The 20,307-nt window shown below is 37.8% G+C and overlaps 1 protein-coding gene across 7 annotated transcripts in view; it reads right to left on the reverse strand.

The window, feature by feature from the left end:
• The window catches only part of ctbp1 (C-terminal binding protein 1), a 39,935-nt gene extending 19,968 nt beyond the window's left edge, over positions 1–19,967 (reverse strand). The window contains exons 1-3 of one of the 7 annotated variants that reach the window (XM_081382859.1): positions 19,757–19,810; positions 19,536–19,647; positions 2,329–2,483 (exon numbers count right to left, since the gene is read on the reverse strand). In XM_081382859.1, coding sequence (XP_081238985.1) covers positions 2,329–2,466 — 138 coding nt within the window. In that variant the 5' untranslated portion in view covers positions 2,467–2,483; positions 19,536–19,647; positions 19,757–19,810. Of the gene's footprint in view, positions 1–2,328; positions 2,484–5,898; positions 6,093–19,535; positions 19,652–19,756 lie in introns of those variants that run through there. The other 6 variants (XM_081382858.1, XM_081382857.1, XM_081382854.1 and 3 more) reach the window with 6 other exon arrangements.
• Between the last annotated feature and the right edge of the window lie 340 nt (positions 19,968–20,307).

The raw sequence follows: 20,307 nt of genomic DNA on the forward strand, positions 1-20,307 counted from the left end.
TCTTTTTGCGCACAATGCGTAGCGCGTCTGTGTTACACGTCACCACGTAGGCTCACTATTGGCCGACGCCGGTCATGTGTGTGTTGCGTGATGATGTGCAACACAGACGCGCAGCGCAAAAACACTACGAGGCCCAGAGAGAAGGAAATGAAAAGTGGAATAAAGTCGTTATTTTTGTTTGTTTTTGCGCACAAAAAGTATTCTCGTCGCATGATAAACTTAATGTAGTGCCACTGTAGTTACTTGGACTATTTTAACGATGTTTTAATAACTATTCTGGGCCGGTGAGTTTCGGTCACACTGGAAGCCTATGGAGGAGTCAAAATTCTGTCAAATTTCATCAAAAATATCTTAATTTTTGTTCCGAAGATGAACGAAAGACTTACATGGTTGGAACAACATGAGGGTGAGTAATTACTGACAGAATTTTCATTTTTGGGTGAACTAACCCTTTAAAGTTACAGCAGTTTAATACATAGTCTAATAAACCTTGTTGGCCATTAATGTTAATTAAACAACAAAAGAGAGAGAAAATCACTCACTGCTCTTGAATGATTAACTTTAGCCTTAAGCACACTGCTTATTTTTATTAGTATATTTGTTATACTGTGTTTATTTGTCCATTTGACTACTTTGTTTAGGCTATTTGTTCTTGTTCTTATTGTATGTTCTCTACATATAAAACACAAGAAATGCCTGCAGACTGGAGCATTTACTGATGTTTTATATTAATTTGTATAAACATTGCTGTTTCTTTTGCTATAAATATTTATGATAACACTTTACAATAAGGTTTCATTATTTAAATGAACTAAGAATGAACTGCACTTCTACCACAGCATTTATTAATTTTAGTTAATGTTAATTTCAACATTTACTCACACATTATTAAAATCAAAAGTTGTATTTGTTAGCATTAGTTAATGCACTGGGAACTAACATTTTTATTGACTAACATTAACAAAGATTAATAAATACTGTAACAAATGTATTGCTCATTGTTATACCATGGTCTGGGTGAACCATATAAATTTTACACTTCAGTTCATAAAACAATGTTAATTCTTTACAAAAATATAACAAAATAACCGATAATACCGTTAAAGTTCCGGATCGATAAGCAGTATCGGCATGAGTAGTAATACCGGTGATAAAACCTTAACAATACCCAACCCTACTACTAATACAGCAGGAACCAATCAGCTGTACCCTATGGAGAATGACGTTATTACAAGCAGCCATCTAGAGTTTCATGAGAGATCTTTGTATTAAAGGGTTACTTCAGGATTTAGCATTAAGCTTTGTATTAGTAGAAAACCTGTAGTATTTTCGAATTACCGTGCTTTCCCCCCTCATATCCCCCTGAGAGGAGAGACTTATGTATTTTTTTGTCTGGAAAAAATCCTCCGATGACGCAAAAATCGTCATTTTGCGTCATCGGAGGATTTTCTGTCCAGAGGCTAAAGACTACAGCCAGTAGATGGCGTTGTTCCGCATGTTTTCAGCCCGCCCATAGAGGGTGGGATCTCACTCACAGAATGTACACAGTGTCAGCCGTCTTTCTTTGGAAGCTAAGCTAGCATGCTCTTGTTCTGTGGAGAAAGCTGAATAATAGGAGAAAGCTGAGTAAGTAGGGGTCACCATCTTCGTTTTCCCGGACTTGTCCGGCGGGCGAGACTGTTAAAAATGTCCGGGATTCGGCTTTTGCGTTCTGCGGTCGCCATTCATTGTTTACATGCACACCTCTCGTTTCAATCTAACTGAATTAATTCCGATCGGTGAATCTGACTGTAGTGTTTACATGAACGCTAAACAAGTGATCGGTTGATGTGCGTTTTAACATTGCTAAGAAAATTCCCGCTCCTCCGTGAGAGATTCGAGACCCGGCGCGTCTCAGTAATGACGCCACCGGCCTCGCGCCGTTCTCCCGCGGCCGTCAGCCTCGTCCTGCTCGCCACAGTAAACATGATGAATGGCGACTGTAGAACGCAAAAGCCGAATCCCGGACATTTTGGGTCTCTAAATCCCTGGCAAACTCATCACGTACTAGGCTAGCCTTGTTGTTTTCAACTGTGCTCTCTAACCGGTAGGCGTGGCCTCCTAAGGCAGCGAAGCAAGTGCATTCTGGGAGTTGTTGTCTTTCATCCACATAAGCCAAAAATACATTTTCTGGCTTTTCTCAGTCTAGAAAGCTCCAAATTAAAAAAATTCTCCACATTTCTTCTACTTAAATGACCTATTTTAAATACACATTCATCTTCCCAGAGGTGAAGTATCCCTTTAATTAATCCAAGAGCAAAAATTAACATAGTGCTACTGTACAGTTACCTTCTCATGGATCTCCTGTGTGGACTGGGCATCACAGAAGGCCACGGTGGCCACGTCCTTCAGGATGGGCATCTCCACAGTACAGTCCCGCCCATCCAGCAGTGCCACCAGAGGACGAGGGTGCATGGGCCCATTCATTATGGGAGGCCTGATGCCTGTAGAGAGTAATAAATCACATATGTTACATGTCCTCAGCTTGTGTTCAGGTGTGTTCATTTGGTCTGCATAAGCAAAGTGAATTCACCGTTCTAATATCAATCTTTCCAAATGATTTGGCTCAAAGATAAACACAAATATTGAATGCCAAGTTCCAGATTCTAAAAATAAAGTGACTCACAAACACAGAAAAAGATAACACTGTGTATCAGCAGCTGATTCCTGTTTTTATTGCTCAATATTAAAAATGTTTTTCACGTTTTGCAGCTGCTGTTCAGTCACACAGAGAGCTGTTGTGGGTTTTACATCCACTCGTAAAAGACGCATCAAAAGGACTAATGCTGCTATTTTACTGAGAACAAGACCTTTCTTACATTTAAATGTCCATTGCTTATTCATTCAGTTAAATATATGTATCTTTCCGTTCCACTGCGCAGATGACCAGTTGCACTGAAGAGGAACATTTGTCCAAAAAAAGGCAATATGATAACAGAATTAACACTTAATAAGATAACTGACTGATGATGAAATACACAAGTGCTCATGTGAAATCAGCTTTAAAGGAAAAACAATGAATGATCTTAATGTAACTGCAGCTGATGTAAGAGATGATGATGAATAATAAAGACATGAACACCTGCGTGTCTGATTTTCTGTCTTATCCCAGTACCTCAAATTGTTCTGTTTTTAAGCTCCTCAACATTTTCAGTCCTACGTTATCATTTTACTGTGATAAGCCAATATATGCCAGTAGATTTTTGAGCCAAATTCCCATTACAGACCCACATGCGTTGCTATTACCATATAAAAACCACTCCAAACATGTTTATCAGCGGTCAGTCGCCCACTCGCCATTGATGCAATCAAGTCAGATTTAAACCCTTTGGAATAAACTTCAAATATATCGAATTAAATCTATTGTTTTATACTAAACCACAGTTTTTTTTCTATTACAACATTCTCAATGCTATATGTGAATGCAGTTCATTCACGTATAAAAAAAAAAAAAAAGTACACAATCTTGTCTTTGTATCTGATTTTCACATATTTTTGCTTTCAGTAAATATTTGTAATGTTGATTCATCTCAGAGCTGGTTGGTTGGGTCAAATCCCTAAAAATATTATAAATGGGAAAAACACTTCCAGGACCAAGGCTGCTAAAAAAGTGGGCCGTCACTGCTGCGCTGTATTGACATTGGCGACAAGTCTGCAGCTTGGCTTCATTCTGCCTAGTGTCAGTGAAAAAACATCTACTGACAGACAGATAATCAATTTATATATGCATACTACTGTTCAAAAGTTCAGGGTCGGTAAGATTTTTGAAAGAAGTCTCTCTTATGCTCACCAAGGCTGTATTTTTCATTAAAAATACGGTAATATTGTGAAATAACTGTTCTATTGTAATATATTTTAAAAATATATATATAATTTATTCCTGTGATGCAAAGCTGAATTTTCAGCATCATTACTCCAGTCTTCAGTGTCACATGATATGATGATTTGCTGCTCAGAAAACATTTCTTATTATGTTGAAAACAGTTGAGCTGCTTCATATTTTTGTGGAAACAGTGATTTTTTTTAGGATTCTCTGATGAATAGAAAGTTCAAAAGAACACAATTATTATTATTATTTGAAATAAAAATGATAGGTAACAATGTCCTTTCTTTCAATTTCGATCGATCCTTGCTGAATAAAAGGCCTAATTTCTTTCCAAAATCTCAATGAGCCCAATCTTTTTTTAATGATACAGCGACAAAAGTATAATATGTACACCTGTGACCTCTCCCAGTCTGACAAGTGCAGACATGGTGTAATCATGTCCAAAAGACACAGACACACCCACACACACACACACACAATACACACGTTTATGCACAAACAAGACCTAGTTTACCTCTGTGAAAAGATCCCTTGCATTCACGCATCCGTTTCCACACAGAACCAGCTGTTTTCTCCATTTGTAATGAAGGTGAACTTTTACAACCGTAAATTATGTGTTAGTGACATCTAAACTATCCCAGCAGGATCCGGTTATCTTGTAACACAGCCACTGTTATCTCCCTTTTCAGATTAGGACAAACAACTGCCAACAACATGCAATAGATGCTTCCAAGCACACATAAAAAGCCCACAGCTCTGGGATCAAATGCTACAATGAAGAAAAGCATGACACATTTTGCTCATAAGAACAATCTTTGACTTTCTCCGTCTTTGAATGTAGCTAGGTAAATCAATAAAAAAAAAACAACAACACATTGTAGTTTCTCGCACCATTTTATCTTTCAAAATCCCTAGGCGCTCTGTTCATATTGCCCTGCCCTGAGGGCGAGCTGGATCTGTTTGAATTAGCTAGTTCATAGCAACAAAAACCAACAGGGTCAGTCACACATAGCGTCTAAAGACCTCAACTGCCCACGGGCGATAATTCAAGCTGACATCCCCCCCCTTTGTTGTCTTCTGGTGAAAATGAAAGCCAATTTCAAATCCCAACCTCACGTTCACGGTGTGAAAAGAACAAAACCTGTTTTTAATGAAACAGTTTTGCTCGTCACGAGCGAGCTGGGATGAATCTTGTTTTTTTTTTGTAATTTGTGGAAAGCCAATGCATTGTTCTCATCCAAGATTTCCTAGAAATGTGCACTTGGGAATTTTCTTCAAAAAGATAGAAAGGGAGTCACTTGAAAATTGTAATAATTTTTTATCTGTATTTAACTTGCATTAGCCAACCTTCCTAATCAATCAACCTAAAAATATGACCCAAAAAAAAGTATTTTCTTGATATTATTAGTGATAGTATTTTCCAGATTAGGAATATCGCCCAAACAAATATGTTTGAATTGTTTATTTTAAACAACGGGATAACTATTTCAATGAAATCCTGAAAAACCCTATTCTTCCTAAGGCTAAGTATTGCCGTTTTTGGACTCTTCTAAAATGAGAATTTCTTTCGAAGAGAGCAAAATTAGGAAGTAAGTCAAGGCCGGAACTGGAAGCCACATTTCCACTGCACAATGTGCGGGAGGGCCATAGGAGAGAGAGAGTCATGTCCTTGCCAACCCCTCAAATTTTCCAAAGGGGATAGTGTGTGTGTTTTTTTAATCTTTCGAGCTCGGGAAGATTTATGCAGTTAATAAAGCGAGCCATCAGAGGTCCGTAGCCCCGGCTCTCAGATGAATATTGTCTTTTGCAAAAGAAAGCAGAAAGCAAGCAATTGTACTCGGATGAATGGCTGAGATGAAAGATAATAGGAAAGAGGGAAAAGCGGAGCAGAGAGGAGGGGAGGAGGAAAGGAAGAGGGGGAGGGGAAGCCAGAATACTGTACGACAGCCGAACGAACGCTCAAATATTGGCACAGATATCCGTACAACACTTTCACGTGCGGCCCCATGCAGAAAGGAAAGGTAAACGTTTACCTAAAGGCAAGCCTTTGTTCAGCAAATGTGAGCTTCCCATCTCTTAGGATCCGCCGGAAAAACGAGCGTGTCTCCTCAGCAAGGCATTCACCAAAATCCTCAGCATATGGCGGCTACTTCAATTTTCTTATTCCTTCTTTTCTGTGAGTAGCTAGCTTAAACACACACACACGAGCACGCTCCCACCCCTCCTTGTCTTTCTCTTTCTCTCCAACTCCCTCTCTCCCCCCCCTGCTCCCTCACTTTCTATTTCAACTCTCTCTCTCGGACAAACACGCATGCACACACAGAATGCAAGTGTCACTGCATTTATGGGAGTGGGAGAGTGAGAGAGAGAGAGAGGAACGAGTGTGAGGTGGCTACAAGAAAGACTGAAGAGGAATGGGGTGGAGCCTGGGCTCGCACAAAATTGATCTTTTGTTTCCTGAGAGGGGGCAAAAAAAAAAAAAAAAGGAAAATTGTGCAAGAAACAACATGAAGTAATGGAAATTTGGGTGTGTATTTCCTATTGTTAAAAATGTTATTTTTTATGATTGTCTTAGAATGAATTTTTTTTTTGTGCATTTTTGGTCACATCCAACTGTAGATGACTACTCGTACTGTCACATTTTGCCTTTGTTTCACTTTCATTTTCATTATGGACATTTAGGGGCTGTTTACAAGACACCGTTTTCAACTAAAAACATAACACTTTTTATGCATTTTGGCCGTTAATTTACACGACAAATGCGTTTTGGGTGCCTGAAAACGCAAAGTTTTGAAAACAGGTTTCAAAGTGCAAATTTTAGAAAACAGTCTCCGTGTAAACAACAAAAACGCAAATCTCTGAAGAAAATGACGCCATGCACATGCGCATTACGTGTTCAGTCTATAGTGTTTCATCGCCATCTACTGGTCTGGCAGCAGAATACAGCGTTTTAGTCTTTTTCGCAGATCCGTGTGATTGGATTGTTTTGACAGTGATGTCGTCTGTACGTGGAAAACTCAAAGGAAAAACATCCGTTTTAAGCGTATCGTTGTCGTGTAAACGTCCCCTGTCCACGCGCCGTTCTCTCAAGACCCTCGGCCTCGTCCTGCTCGCCACAGCAACCAAATACAGAAACACGCTACAAATACTCACAAAGCAACCAAATACAGAAACATGCTACAAATACTCACAAAGCAACCAAATACAGAAACACGCTACAAATACTCACAAAGCAACCAAATACAGAAACACGCTACAAATACTCACAAAGCAACCAAATACAGAAACAGGCTGCAAATACTCACAACTCAACAGAAACGCACTGCAAATTACTTCACAGCACAACCAAATACAGAAACACGCTACAAATACTCACAAAGCAACCAAATACAGAAACATGCTACAAATACTCACAAAGCAACCAAATACAGAAACACGCTACAAATACTCACAAAGCAACCAAATACAGAAACAGGCTGCAAATACTCACAACTCAACAGAAACGCACTGCAAATTACTTCACAGCACAACCAAATACAGAAACATGCTACAAATACTCACAAAGCAACCAAATACAGAAACATGCTACAAATACTCACAAAGCAACCAAATACAGAAACATGCTACAAATACTCACAAAGCAACCAAATACAGAAACACGCTGCAAATACTCACAACTCAACAGAAACGCACTGCAAATTACTTCACAGCACAACCAGATACAGAAACGCGCTGCAAATACTCACAACTCAACCAAAAACAAAAACATGTAGCAAATACTCACAACACAACCAAATACAGAACCACGCTGCAAATATTCACAACTCAAGCAAATACAGAAACACACTTCAAATACTCACAACACAACCAAATACAGAACCACGCTGCAAATACTCACAACTCAACCAAATACAGAACCACGCTGCAAATACTCACAACTCAACCAAATAGACTACAGAAAAGCGTTGCAAATACTCACAATGCAACCAAATACAGAAACACACTGCAAATACTCACAACTCAAGCAAATACAGAAACACACTGCAAATACTCACAACTCAACCAAATAGAGAAAAGCGCTGCAAATACTCACAACTCAAGCAAATACAGAAACACACTGCAAATACTCACAACTCAACCAAATACAGAAACACACTGCAAATACTCACAACTCAACCAAATACAGAACCACGCTGCAAATACTCACAACTCAACCAAATAGACTACAGAAAAGCGTTGCAAATACTCACAATGCAACCAAATACAGAAACACACTGCAAATACTCACAACTCAACCAAATAGAGAAAAGCGCTGCAAATACTCACAACTCAAGCAAATACAGAAACACACTGCAAATACTCACAACTAAACTAAACACAGAAAAGCGCTGTAAATACTCACAAGGCACATACGACCAGGATGTTAACATAAACCAAAAACTCACCTATCAGGTCATCGACAACACCACTGATGAATAGACATTGAACAATAAGCATGTCCCAGACAGGACACATTGTCACTTGTTGGGGTCCCCTGGAAACATTTCTGTTGTGGTTTGTGCTATTTGCAGTGTGTTTCTGTATTTGGTTGTGTTATGAGTACTTGCTGCAGCACGTGTTGTCAAACTGATGAAGATGTTTTCTTAATTTGCTGGTGTTTTATCTATTTGCATGTTTTCTTCAGTTGCAGCGCGAGGAGCTCTCTCGGCCAAAGTACTTTTTACTACTTTGTCTTTTACCACGTTTTTTTTTTAAAGTCATTCTAACTTTTACTTAATGAGTCATTTGCTCAATGGTAGAACAGAAACTGTTAAGTGTCTCCTTCAGCTGCAACATGCATAATTTGTCAGCTAGAGAAACTCACAAGCTATGATCAGTTGACACTGGCCACATAACCCATGATTCATTACTATGCAAATTTGTCAAAGGGTGTTTGCATGTATCATATACAGTATATGCTGCTGATTACCACATACCTCAGTTTGTAAAAATGAACAAAAGATTTTCATATACAGTATGTGAACTTACAATGGAAGTCTATTCTGAAGGCTTAAAAGGAGTAATGTGATGCTTTTTTGTTAGCACTTGCACTATTTTTTGCCACATTAAATAGATCAAAAGTGACAGTAAAGACATTTAAAATGTTACAAAATTTCTATTCCAAAGAAATGTTGCTCTTTTGACCTTCATTTATCAAAGTATCCTGATTTTTTTTATCATGGTTTCCACAAAAAAAAAAAAATAAAGCAGCACAACTGTTTTCAACATTGATAATAAGAAATGTTTCTTGAGCAGCAACTCATATTAAAATAATTTCTGAAGGATCATGCAACACTGAAGACAAGAGGAATGATGCTGAAAACACAATGTTGCTGTTTTTCCTGTATTTTTTAGCAAATAAATGCAGTCTTGGGGAGCATAAGAGACTTATTTTGGTAGTTCCGTACACAGAAAAATTGTATTGTTAATAAAGATGCTTCTGCTTTAAGTGGAGGCCACTTCCTTTCTAGCATCCTTCTGTTATCATGCAAAAGATAGTGTTCATTTAGTGGCTCATGACATGAGATAAAGGATTTAATATAGCAAACAATGTTAGTAAGCAATTTTATCACAATAGTCTAATTTTTAAAAGCAACACATATAATGCTCAAGAATCTCAAAAGTTATTTGCTGAAATTCGATCCCAAAACATTTTACATAATAAATAACTATTTAGTTAAAACTATGTTAAGAATTAGATACTATGTAGATATAACTTAGTTCATACTTTAGATACTATGTAGTTATAATGTTAAGAATTTTGACTTTAGATAGATACTATTCATAACTAATGAATGATAATCCTGGCATCGGCGCAAAAACAGCTGTACATTATGAAACACTTTAGTCATTACATCATTATTACTCTGAAAATGTGTGGTTAAACTCCTCAAAACTACACCGCTCCCATTAAAATCAACAAAGCTGCCTACACTGGAAGCAGTCGCTTGCTTTTGCACAGTAGATTACAGTTTTCTGCTCAGTCTGGGAATTTATTAATTACACCAGGCATAAATGGTATAGCTGAATCTCTCTCTCAAAAAAAGAAAAAAACACCAACACCACATGATCCAGCCCTATAGTGGCTGCTGGCTATACTTTCAAACAATGTTTATTTGAACGTTATCCCAGATCAATATCTTGCCTCAAAGACTTCCACTGCAAGTGCATTACTGCACAAAATATTTCATTATTACAAGCTGTATAAGCTCTATATGTATATCATCTGATAATTCCAGAATTGTCCTTAACTATTTGTACTGAGCCCTAAACATTATTTAATGCAGGTTCAGTTTCTTAACTGATTCACATAAAGGTTTTCCTTAACATGAACTGTTAAAACATACTATCCTCTTCTCATGTACCCTATTTAATGAATCGCGAAGTTTTTGCAAACATTTATCAGTTAACGCACACTCCACCTTTGTACTGTAGGCTATGTTGTGTGGCGTACTGTACTGTATTTCTGCTAGGCCTCTGCTACAGTGTGTTAATAAAAAGGCAGTCTGGGAACACAGACATACTGTATCTTGCGTGTGTGCGCTCCAGTGGAGAAGTCAGACAGATTGGCACTCATGCAGAAGAGCCCCATTCTTTGTGAATTCATTAGCTCTGGTCAGGACCTCAGGGGACCGTTGGTTTTGGCAAGTGAAGCACAAAGTATGCGTCACGTATGCGATCCGAGCACTTTGGCCACATTGAATAAGCTGGCTAATCATGCCTGTTTCATAAAACGCCACTCAAGCATTGATCCAGTAGGAAAATTTATGGAAAATACATGATTTGTTCACAAAAAGTCAGGTTTAACTCGCTTCCAATTAACCATTAAAGGGGTGGTTGATTATGATTTCACTTTTTTAACTTTAGTAGTTAGTGTGTAATGTTGCTGTTTGAACATAAACATCATCTGCAAAGTTACACCGCTCAAAGTTCAAAGCAAAGGGAGATATTTGCTTTTAAAGAAATTGCAACAACTAGGCTACAACAAACGGCTGGTAGGGACTACACAACATTCCTCCCGGGTTAGTGACATCACCAACCCTAAAATTTACATAAACCCCGCCCCCGAACACGATTTATAGATTATCAAGACAGAATATGCTAATTAATGACTAGAAGATAACTACACATAAACTACATAAATTCATCAACTAACCATTCAGAAACGTCCTGTTGCATTCTACATGTTGTCACTTCTTCTTGAGACTCTCCATCATTGTCTGACACCGGTTTGAACATAAAAGGCTAAAAGTTGTTGAAATTTTCAGTGCATGCCTGTGTGAGGTAAAAGGACACGAGCTGTTGAAGCTCCGCCCTCTGTGCCGGGAGCAGCAGCTCATTTGCATTTAAAGGGATAGACACAAAACGGTGAGTTTTTGCTCACCCTCAAAAAGTGATAACTTAACATGCTATATAAAAATATCTATGGGGTATTTTGAGCTAAAACTTGCTCAAAACACTCTGGGGACATCAAAGACTTATTTTACATATTGTGAAAAGGGAATTATACCACCCCTTTAAACAAAAGTAACTAGTTTTATTACTTTAAAATATAACATTCCAGACACCAGGCGACAGATAAATGCTATCTAACGAGTTATGACACAACCTAAAATCTGTAATAACAATTATCGTCACACCTTACAAATTCATGGTGCAACTTGTTCTCTAAACCAGTGGTTCTCAACTCCAGTCCTCGGGACCCACTGTTCTGCACATTTTGTATGTCTCCCTTATTTAACACACCTGAACCAGATCATCAGCTCATTAGAAGAGATTCCATGAACTGAACTGAGTGTGTCAGATAAGAGAGACATACAAAATGTGCAGAGCAGTGGGTCCCGAGGACTGGAGTTGAGAACCACTGCTCTAAACAACCCTTGGTAACACATTACAATAAGGTTTCATTTGATAACATTAGTTAATGTACTATCTAACATAGACTAACCAAGAGCAATACATTTAACTGTATTTGTTCTTTGTAAACATTAGTTAAAGGGACACTAAGTGGGATTTTCTCCCATCTAGTGGTGAAATTGTATTTTGCAATCAAATGACTAGTGCTCTCTAGCGCCTCGCATTTTCAAATGTGTGTTGCATCTACGGTAGCCATTATGTACCAAAAAGCTATGACAGGATGTCCTCTAATAGCACATACTACTTTGATACCTTTTTCCAGTCAAGGCACCCTTTGAAATTTAAAAAAAAATGTGTGGCACCCTACACTAGTGTTGTCACGATACTACTTTGATACTATACCTTGAAATGTGCTGGGATTTTTATTTATTTATTTTTTGATGTGCACAAATGACAGGTATCATAAGATTTTCTTCTTCCGGTTCCTTTTTTTTTTCTTCGTTCATGCATGTTACGAATGCATGAATGAATGAATAAATGAATGAATGAATGAAACATTTATGTATGACTTGAGCAATAAATAAATAAATAAATGTATTAATTTTCAATACCACAGGGAAGAACTTATAGGCCTACTCTCATACAAGATAGCTTGTTTTTACTATATTTTATGTAGCCTAATAATTTCACAGTAAATCTCCAAATTAATGTAGAAACATCATAAAGACAGTATATTTCAAATAATTGTTTAATGGCATATTTTTATGAATGAAGTGTTATTTGATTCTGATGTCACTGCTGCACTGTCACATGTGGATCCCACACGCGTCCCATTTTCTCACAACTCTTAACGTTCATTTAAGACTTAACTAATTTAAGACTGCTCTGATGAGGATACTCAAAGCGAAAGCGCGAAAGAGAAGTCGAGTCTGGCGCGCGTCATGTCAGCATCACAGGACAGCGCATTCTCTTTTGTATTTTCTCGCTTGCATGGTTAGAAGCATTTGCATTAAGAAGAACGTGATTATATAATGTAACGCTAGCCAAAGGATGACAGAAAAAACAATGCTGCTTTAATTGCGTTAAATATTTTTAACGTGTTAAACTGAAAAACATTAATCGCACGCATTGCGTTGACAGAAGCACGGACATAACCGATGTGTTTATGTGAATACACGGCGAGACGGACGTTGTGACAATGTTTTCGTGTGTATTTGACTGTAAGCGCATCAATGAAAAATAGGCAGCTTTATGTGGACGCACTGGGAATAAGGCACGGGAATAAAATCACACGCAAACGCAACCTCCGCAATTCAACGCCGAAAACTTATGATTTGCATTTTTATTATTAATTTGTGCACATTATTTGTTGTTATTAGAGACTTCCGACGATCCGAGATTGATGGTAAAAAAATTTTTTTTTTTTACACAGCACCCCTGCTCTCGCCAGAAGCACCCCAGGGTGCCGCGTCACCCCGCTGGGAAACGCTGGTCTATATAGGCTAATAAAAAAATAAAAATAAAAAGCCTGTAATTAAGACCGTGATATTGACTTACCTGTTGAGAAGAAAGCAGCAAACTTCAGTGTCTCTTATGAAAGCTTTCTCCTGCATTAGCTATCCCGACATTATAATAATTAATAGCCTAACCCTTGTTTTTGTAATCTCCGATCACGATTCCTTTTACGGTCTTATTGTGGACTTTTTCGACGAAGAGGACTCGTTATCCTGTGACTTAACCGTGCAGTGCAGCCTTTTAAACTTGCCGGGCAGTGACAGCGCCTCTCACTGCTCTGCTCCGTTTCTGCTGGTTTCAGTCATGTGACGCGGGCTCTGAACGAAAACGCGTTGTGGAAACGCGTTGGCCTAGTACTTTTTGTCCCTCTCTGCTATTATAGTTTTTCAAGATGGCGGAACTACATGGAAGCCTCCGTGGACTTACCCGTCCTATGTATATAAAGATAATAAATTCTTCGTTTACGAGGATAAGTCAGATCATTGGCAGAGGTATTTGTACACCATTGAGGACATATTTATGAATAAAATATTGATTTTAGATAATAAAAAGTTACCTAGATACCTAAGATACCTAAAAAGTTACTTATTGTCCCTTTAATAAAAATACAGCTGTTCATTGTTTGTTAATTTTACTTCATAGTATTAACTAATGTTAACAAATACAACTTTTGATTTAAAAAAGGTATTAGTAGGCCTAAATGTTGAGATTATCATTAACAAAGATTCATAAATGCTGTAGAACTGAGGTTCAATATTAGTTCATGTTAACTAATGAAACCTTATTGTAAAGTGTTACCCTAGGCTATACTTTAAAGTCAAAATCTTCTTAATTAATATAGCTGGTCAATTTTGCCACTACAATATAGTTTCTCTAAAACCAACTGGGGATATTTTCTCCTTGTAAAAGAGCGCAAGGACAGAACAAGGTGAAAACCATCTCAACACTAAACGCACATCCAGCACCGTCAAATCAATTCTGAGCCACGGTAAGAGGACAGCTGGGAAAAGAACCTGTCAGAGGACACAATCAATGATGAATGAGGAATATTGCAACTGGCACCGTTGAAAACCTCAAAAACGTATTGAAAAAGACAATAAAGGAGGGAAAAATAGAGGTGGGGAGAGGCAAAGAGCATAAGAAAGATGCCCCTGAGAAAGATTACACACTGCTGATGCCGCCTCCCTGCCAGCACACACACTCACACACACACACACACACACACTGCAGCGTGGCGAATGGGTAAACTCCCTCACATAGCCTATCTTGAAGGGAAGAGTGTGCACGGATAACATTTCCCTAAATAAATTCAGTGTGACTGAATGCATCCTATTAAACTTGGCTGCAATCGGGGAGTGCAGAAGCAAGAGAATTTTATTAAAACACCCGCTGAGACCTAACAGTCCATTATTAGATCAAAGTCCATTAACAGATTGTATCTATGCATTATCTACATGGCGAACGCCAGAAAACAGGCATCGATTCGATCAAGATTACTCTCTCTTGAAATCTTGGCGCAGCTGGTGCTGTGATTCAGTCAAACAACAAAAGACAAAATTCTACAGGATCCTATGAAAGCACTCGATGTTCCGCTCTGCTCTGCAACTACAGACAAAACAGACACTAAACATATGACCAAAGTAGACTGCACACATCATAACCACTTAGTAAATAAAAAATATGACATTAAATCAATACAAATTAAACACACCTAAAACTGACTACTGGCACTGACTGAAGGGTAAGTGACATTAAAGCAACACTAAAGATTATTTTTTTTCCTTAAAATAATGTTTCCAAAATGGTTTCAGTGGCTCATCAAGTCGTAACAGGGTGAAAGGCACTTGTGGATTCGCTTTGCGGCCCTATATCTGCTATAACCGCACTATGCAAGTTTGCCAGAACGGGTAGCGTTTCTGTAGTTCGAATGAGACATAAGAAACTACAAATTTGACTTGCTTTACGGCAAGCGTTACAATAGTCATTATTTCGTTTTTCTTCGTTTCTGATGTCGCAATACATCATACTTTCGTAAAATCATGCAACATACTTGTAGCGTTTATACGCCCACGTATAAATATAATTAATTATTATTCATAACGAATTATGATCAATAATTAATAATTTAATTATTTTCAAAATTTACTGTAACAGAATCAATATGATCATTTATCAGTTCATCCAATGAACAGAAGGCATAAACAATTATTAACTCTAGGAAATATAATATCTTCCTGGCCAAGAAAGAATAACCCCCTAACAGTAAATTAAGAAATAGGGTAAAAGCATAGGTAACTTTTGATCGAAGTTCAAGACAATAAATCTGATAAGCACATACACAAGTAATCTCTTTTCAAATACAAACAATACTTTATTGATTATATACTAACACATACAGCTAATCTCTAACCCAAACACACTCTATTGATTATCCTAACAACTAGCACAAACACGCACGCATACACACACATTCATACAGGTTGCAGAAAGGAAGAGAGTAATAAAGAAAGAAATACAAACAGAAGAATGAGTTTGGGAAGAATGGGTTTAAGGGTAAGAGGAAGGAAATTCCGAATTTCTATATGCACTTGTAAGACATGACCTGAACGAACCATCAATCATTAGGCTAATTTAACCCTTCTATCGTTTCTTAGACAGGTTATTACATTTATCAAAACACCAGTTAAGATTTTAGTCTGGAGGTAGTCTACTTGCGTCTTTGCTTTTGCGTTCCTTTTGGGAATTCCTTTGGTCAGCGTCAGGGTTCGTTCGTTGGTTATAGTCTCCTCGTGCCTGGATAGATGGGGCGAGGACCAGTCACGTGTGGCTGGCGGTCGCGGATGGTTGATGCGTCTTTGAAGTTGAAAGCGTGCGTTGCAGCCGTGAATCGTGGAACGAAACTTTGCAGCAAAACTTAACTTAAAACCGAGACTTTCAATCGGAAAAGAAGAATAACACAAAAGAAAGAAAGAAAATAAGATACGGAAAGGAGCTAGATGACTGGAAATTGAATCTAACCCATATCTGATATTAATTTGGGTTGATCTGCTCGTCTGTTAACGTTACATGGTTACTAAAACCATCGTCTGCCGTCTCCGTCTTTGTTCTGCACTCGTTGAGAGCTCTTCTGTATCAGAACATTTTGAACGAACTAACTTTTGGACTCCCGAGAGCGAACTTGGAGAGAGAGCCCAGAGAGTTTTGGGTCTAAGGTTTTTAACTAAAATTTGTCCTCCCCTTCTGAAGAGAGCGGACCAATTAGACACTGTTCTTTGTTTTCAAAGTCATAAATCATGTATTCCCTGAGGGGTTTTTCTAATGAAACTAAAAGACCAGATGCAGTTTAGGCATGATTTCGAATTATCAGAATATGAACATTTTTAAACAGATTTAATTCCCGTCATCTTGCTATTTGTGTTCGTAAGATAGCATTGATATGAAACAGTACACACTTCACACATTCACACGTCTAATAATTATAATTATAACAATTACATGAATTATATGGGATCAAAGCATATTAAACGGACACATATATATCGTAGAAACACATAGAATGATGTATGATGTTTTTAAGTCCGTTGAAAATTGTTCTTGAATGAGTTTTATGGATCTTGATAGGTAAAGTCTTTTTGGTGTGCAAAGTTTAGATATTCCAATCTGAGGTCATGGATAGTTCTTGCTGAAGAGAGGTTTTGTTCATCTCTCATGGGACCAAGATGGGGTCCGTTGGCCGCAGGGGTCAGCAGTACCATTTTCTGAACTGATCCGTCTTGCAAAACTATCAAACGTTGACCAGTTTTTCCTTAAGTTAACCAATAAAAATGTCTTTGGTAAGCAGACTTTCTGGAGACTGGATGATTTATGGCTCTGGTTCGTGAGGACTCTTGTGAGACCTTGGTCTCTGTCTTTCTCTTAACCAATCAGTAATTTCGGCAACAAAGATAGTATTGACCAGTTATTTCGTTAGTGCTGGGGGTCAGTTTTAAACAGCCCGACTGGTTGGCGCCTGGCCCCGATGACAAGATGGATGAGGATCATGAGACGTTCTGAACAAGTCTCCCCCCCCCCCCTCATTCATCGAGAAGCAGAGAATTTGAATTAATATTCAAAAAGAAGATGAGTCGGTGGTTGGTTCCTTCTCATTGTTGTTACATACTCTACCTTGTCTGTGGACATCGTTCATTCCAAAGCCGGTGCTGGATAAACAGCGAGCGTGCATGTGACGGTAGGCTAAATTATTTACGACAGCGGTAATGGACAATTCCACTTCCAACCTGGAGGGGGACCGAAGAGGAAAAGCTCTTTAGTGTTGCTTTAAGGGCCGGATTTACTAAACAGGGCAAATTAGCATGTGAGCGCAATTCCAAAAAAGCGCCAATAGGAGTGGAAAGTTCTGTGCGTGATCTACTAACGCCGTGCAAATTAATGAACACAGACGCAACCGGATCATTTCCATAATGACCAACACAATCTACCAAGAGCTGCGAAAAATTAGCGTCTGGTTTGAGACATGCTTATTTGGGGCTTTAAATAATGGCGCAAGTGCCAGTAATTTGACGAACGCAAACCTTAGTAAATCACCTTGCATGATTAATTTAAATATTCTCCTCCCATACATTTTGCGTCTGAAAGGGAAACTCCTACAAATGCATGATGCAATAAGGTCAGCCTGCAAAAAACAGCCTGCCCATGTCTTTTCAGTGCTAATTTTTCACTGTGTGTCTTTAGTAAATCCAAACAGTAGCAAAAAGAGGGTTTGCAACCAAAGTAAATACTTTGAGGAAGTTGATATGTGATGTAACAAGCTAAAGTCCCTCTAAATCTATTGTAAAACGATTTTTGTAATTCTTGTATAATTATTATTCATGCCATTTTTATGACCTCATATTAATTGAGACTATATGAAGCACTTGTAATTTTAAAAACTCATTTGTCACACCACAGGGTGGTAAAAAATAGAATGATTAAAAGTTGTGAACAACATTACAGCTTCAAATTTACTGGCTTTCTCTTATGCATTGTATTATGGAGCCCCTAAGGGGACATGCTGGTGGAAAAAAATATGAGATGGGAGGAAAAATAAGAAGTCAATGCTTTTTTATATATAAATAAATAAGGTGGAACTAACTATTACTAATAGGTAATGAAAATGAATGAGCTGTTGTTTAGACATTCAGGGTGGTAAATGTCAAGCACTTTCACAGCCCAATTCAATTTTTATATAGGCTATTAACTTCAGTTTAGCATGTGCAGGATGATGATTCATCAGCCAATGTGTTATTATAGGAAATAAATAGAAAAAATAGCTAATTTAGTTGTAATAAAACAAAATGTAAAAAATATTAAAAGAAGCCATCTTACCCCACTACTGGCCCCCTATCTGGGATCCTAAACTTTTACAGAATAGCCTCCTATATAAATTACTTTTGATATAATTCTGATTAATGCTTATATATATATATATATATATATATATATATATATATATATATATATATATATTTATACAATTAATTGAATAATTGAGTAACCAATGGCAGACCAAGCAGAATCAGAGTAAAATAGATTAATCTGAAAGGTAAAATTATTCTTTGACTTATGTACAGGCATATGAATTCTTACATATTTAATTGCACATATTTTAATTGAAGATAAGTCCTAATAGCAACACTATGAATGCAAATTTATTGATTTCACTCAGCTACCCTGTTTTAATGAAGGCGAAGGTGTCTGAAATGTACAACTAATTCATGAAAATACTGATTAATATTGCTAGTAACAACATGCCGCTTGAGGCCATTCTGCAGGGTCATCTTATTTTACTACAGAATACAAATTATAATTTTTGCTCCACAAATCTAGAAAACATGAATGTGTTCACAAGTCCCTCATTAACAAATAGACACAAAAATGTTATATTCAACATAATACAATGTCATAGATCACTATTTTCCAGAGACACAAAATTAGATCAATTAAACTCAAACGTGTTTTCACTGACTAAATCTCACAAATGTTGACATTAAGATGAAATGACAAAAATTAAGATTTTGTGCCAATTCACGTATGCATGACTGGATTCCTGCCTTTTTTACATCTCCAACACTAAATCGCTTATAAAACCCTTAAAGTTTTATAGATATTGTTGGGTTTTTATTTACCACGTCCTAATTCCAGCTTCATATCTCACTTGTTGCCGCTGTTTAAATGGAATAATGATTAATTTAAAATATCAAGTGACTGTGAACACACTTACTCTTAAAGTAACCCGAACTCTGCCACAGTGTTGACAACTAAGTGCCCTTAAATGCAAGTCAAGTGTGTTAGCTAAGAAAGCCACTCCAACGCCAGTCCACAGCCGCGTTCATCTGCCTGACAGAAATGAAAAGCGCAAATGAAAACAGAGCTCTATCAGCGCGGTTTGACAAGCACACGCACCCAAGCCAGCCCAAAGAGAAAACCAAAACAATCACAAACCTTGCATCACCCGCTTTGAAGGCTGAAGTCCCTGAATGTGCCCGGGATTCGGGTAAAACATGCTACGAAAATGTGACCAATCAGGGCCGTCTGACCGGTGAGGCAGCCAATCAGGGTAGGATGCGCTTGAACGAGAACCAATCATATCGAGACTCATTGCTCCAGCGGACACTGATGGGTGGGGGAGGGTTCAGTCGCATGCTCGTGCCGTGCAGGAAAGAGAAATGTGAGCGCGATGTGGGGTGAAAGTGAGAGTGGAGGAGGTGAAGGGTGAGGAAAGGGAAAAACTTATTTTTTTTTTCTTCTAAAATAGCGGATCGAACTGAAATACATGATTAATGAGACAATAAGCAAAACACGACCCACAACTTTCCCTACCATTAGTTTATAAAATAGCAACATTTCCATTCTGAAATAATGAAGTATGAAGTGGTACACAAGTAATATAGCTTGAACAGATGTACCCCTTAAATCTAGCTGTCCTTAATACCATAAAGCCATAACTCAATACTTCATATATATAAAAAAAATACAGGCCTACTGACGTTTTA

The sequence above is a fragment of the Scardinius erythrophthalmus genome, assembly GCF_964197995.2.
Source record: "Scardinius erythrophthalmus genome assembly, chromosome: 13".
Lineage (NCBI taxonomy): Eukaryota > Metazoa > Chordata > Actinopteri > Cypriniformes > Leuciscidae > Scardinius > Scardinius erythrophthalmus.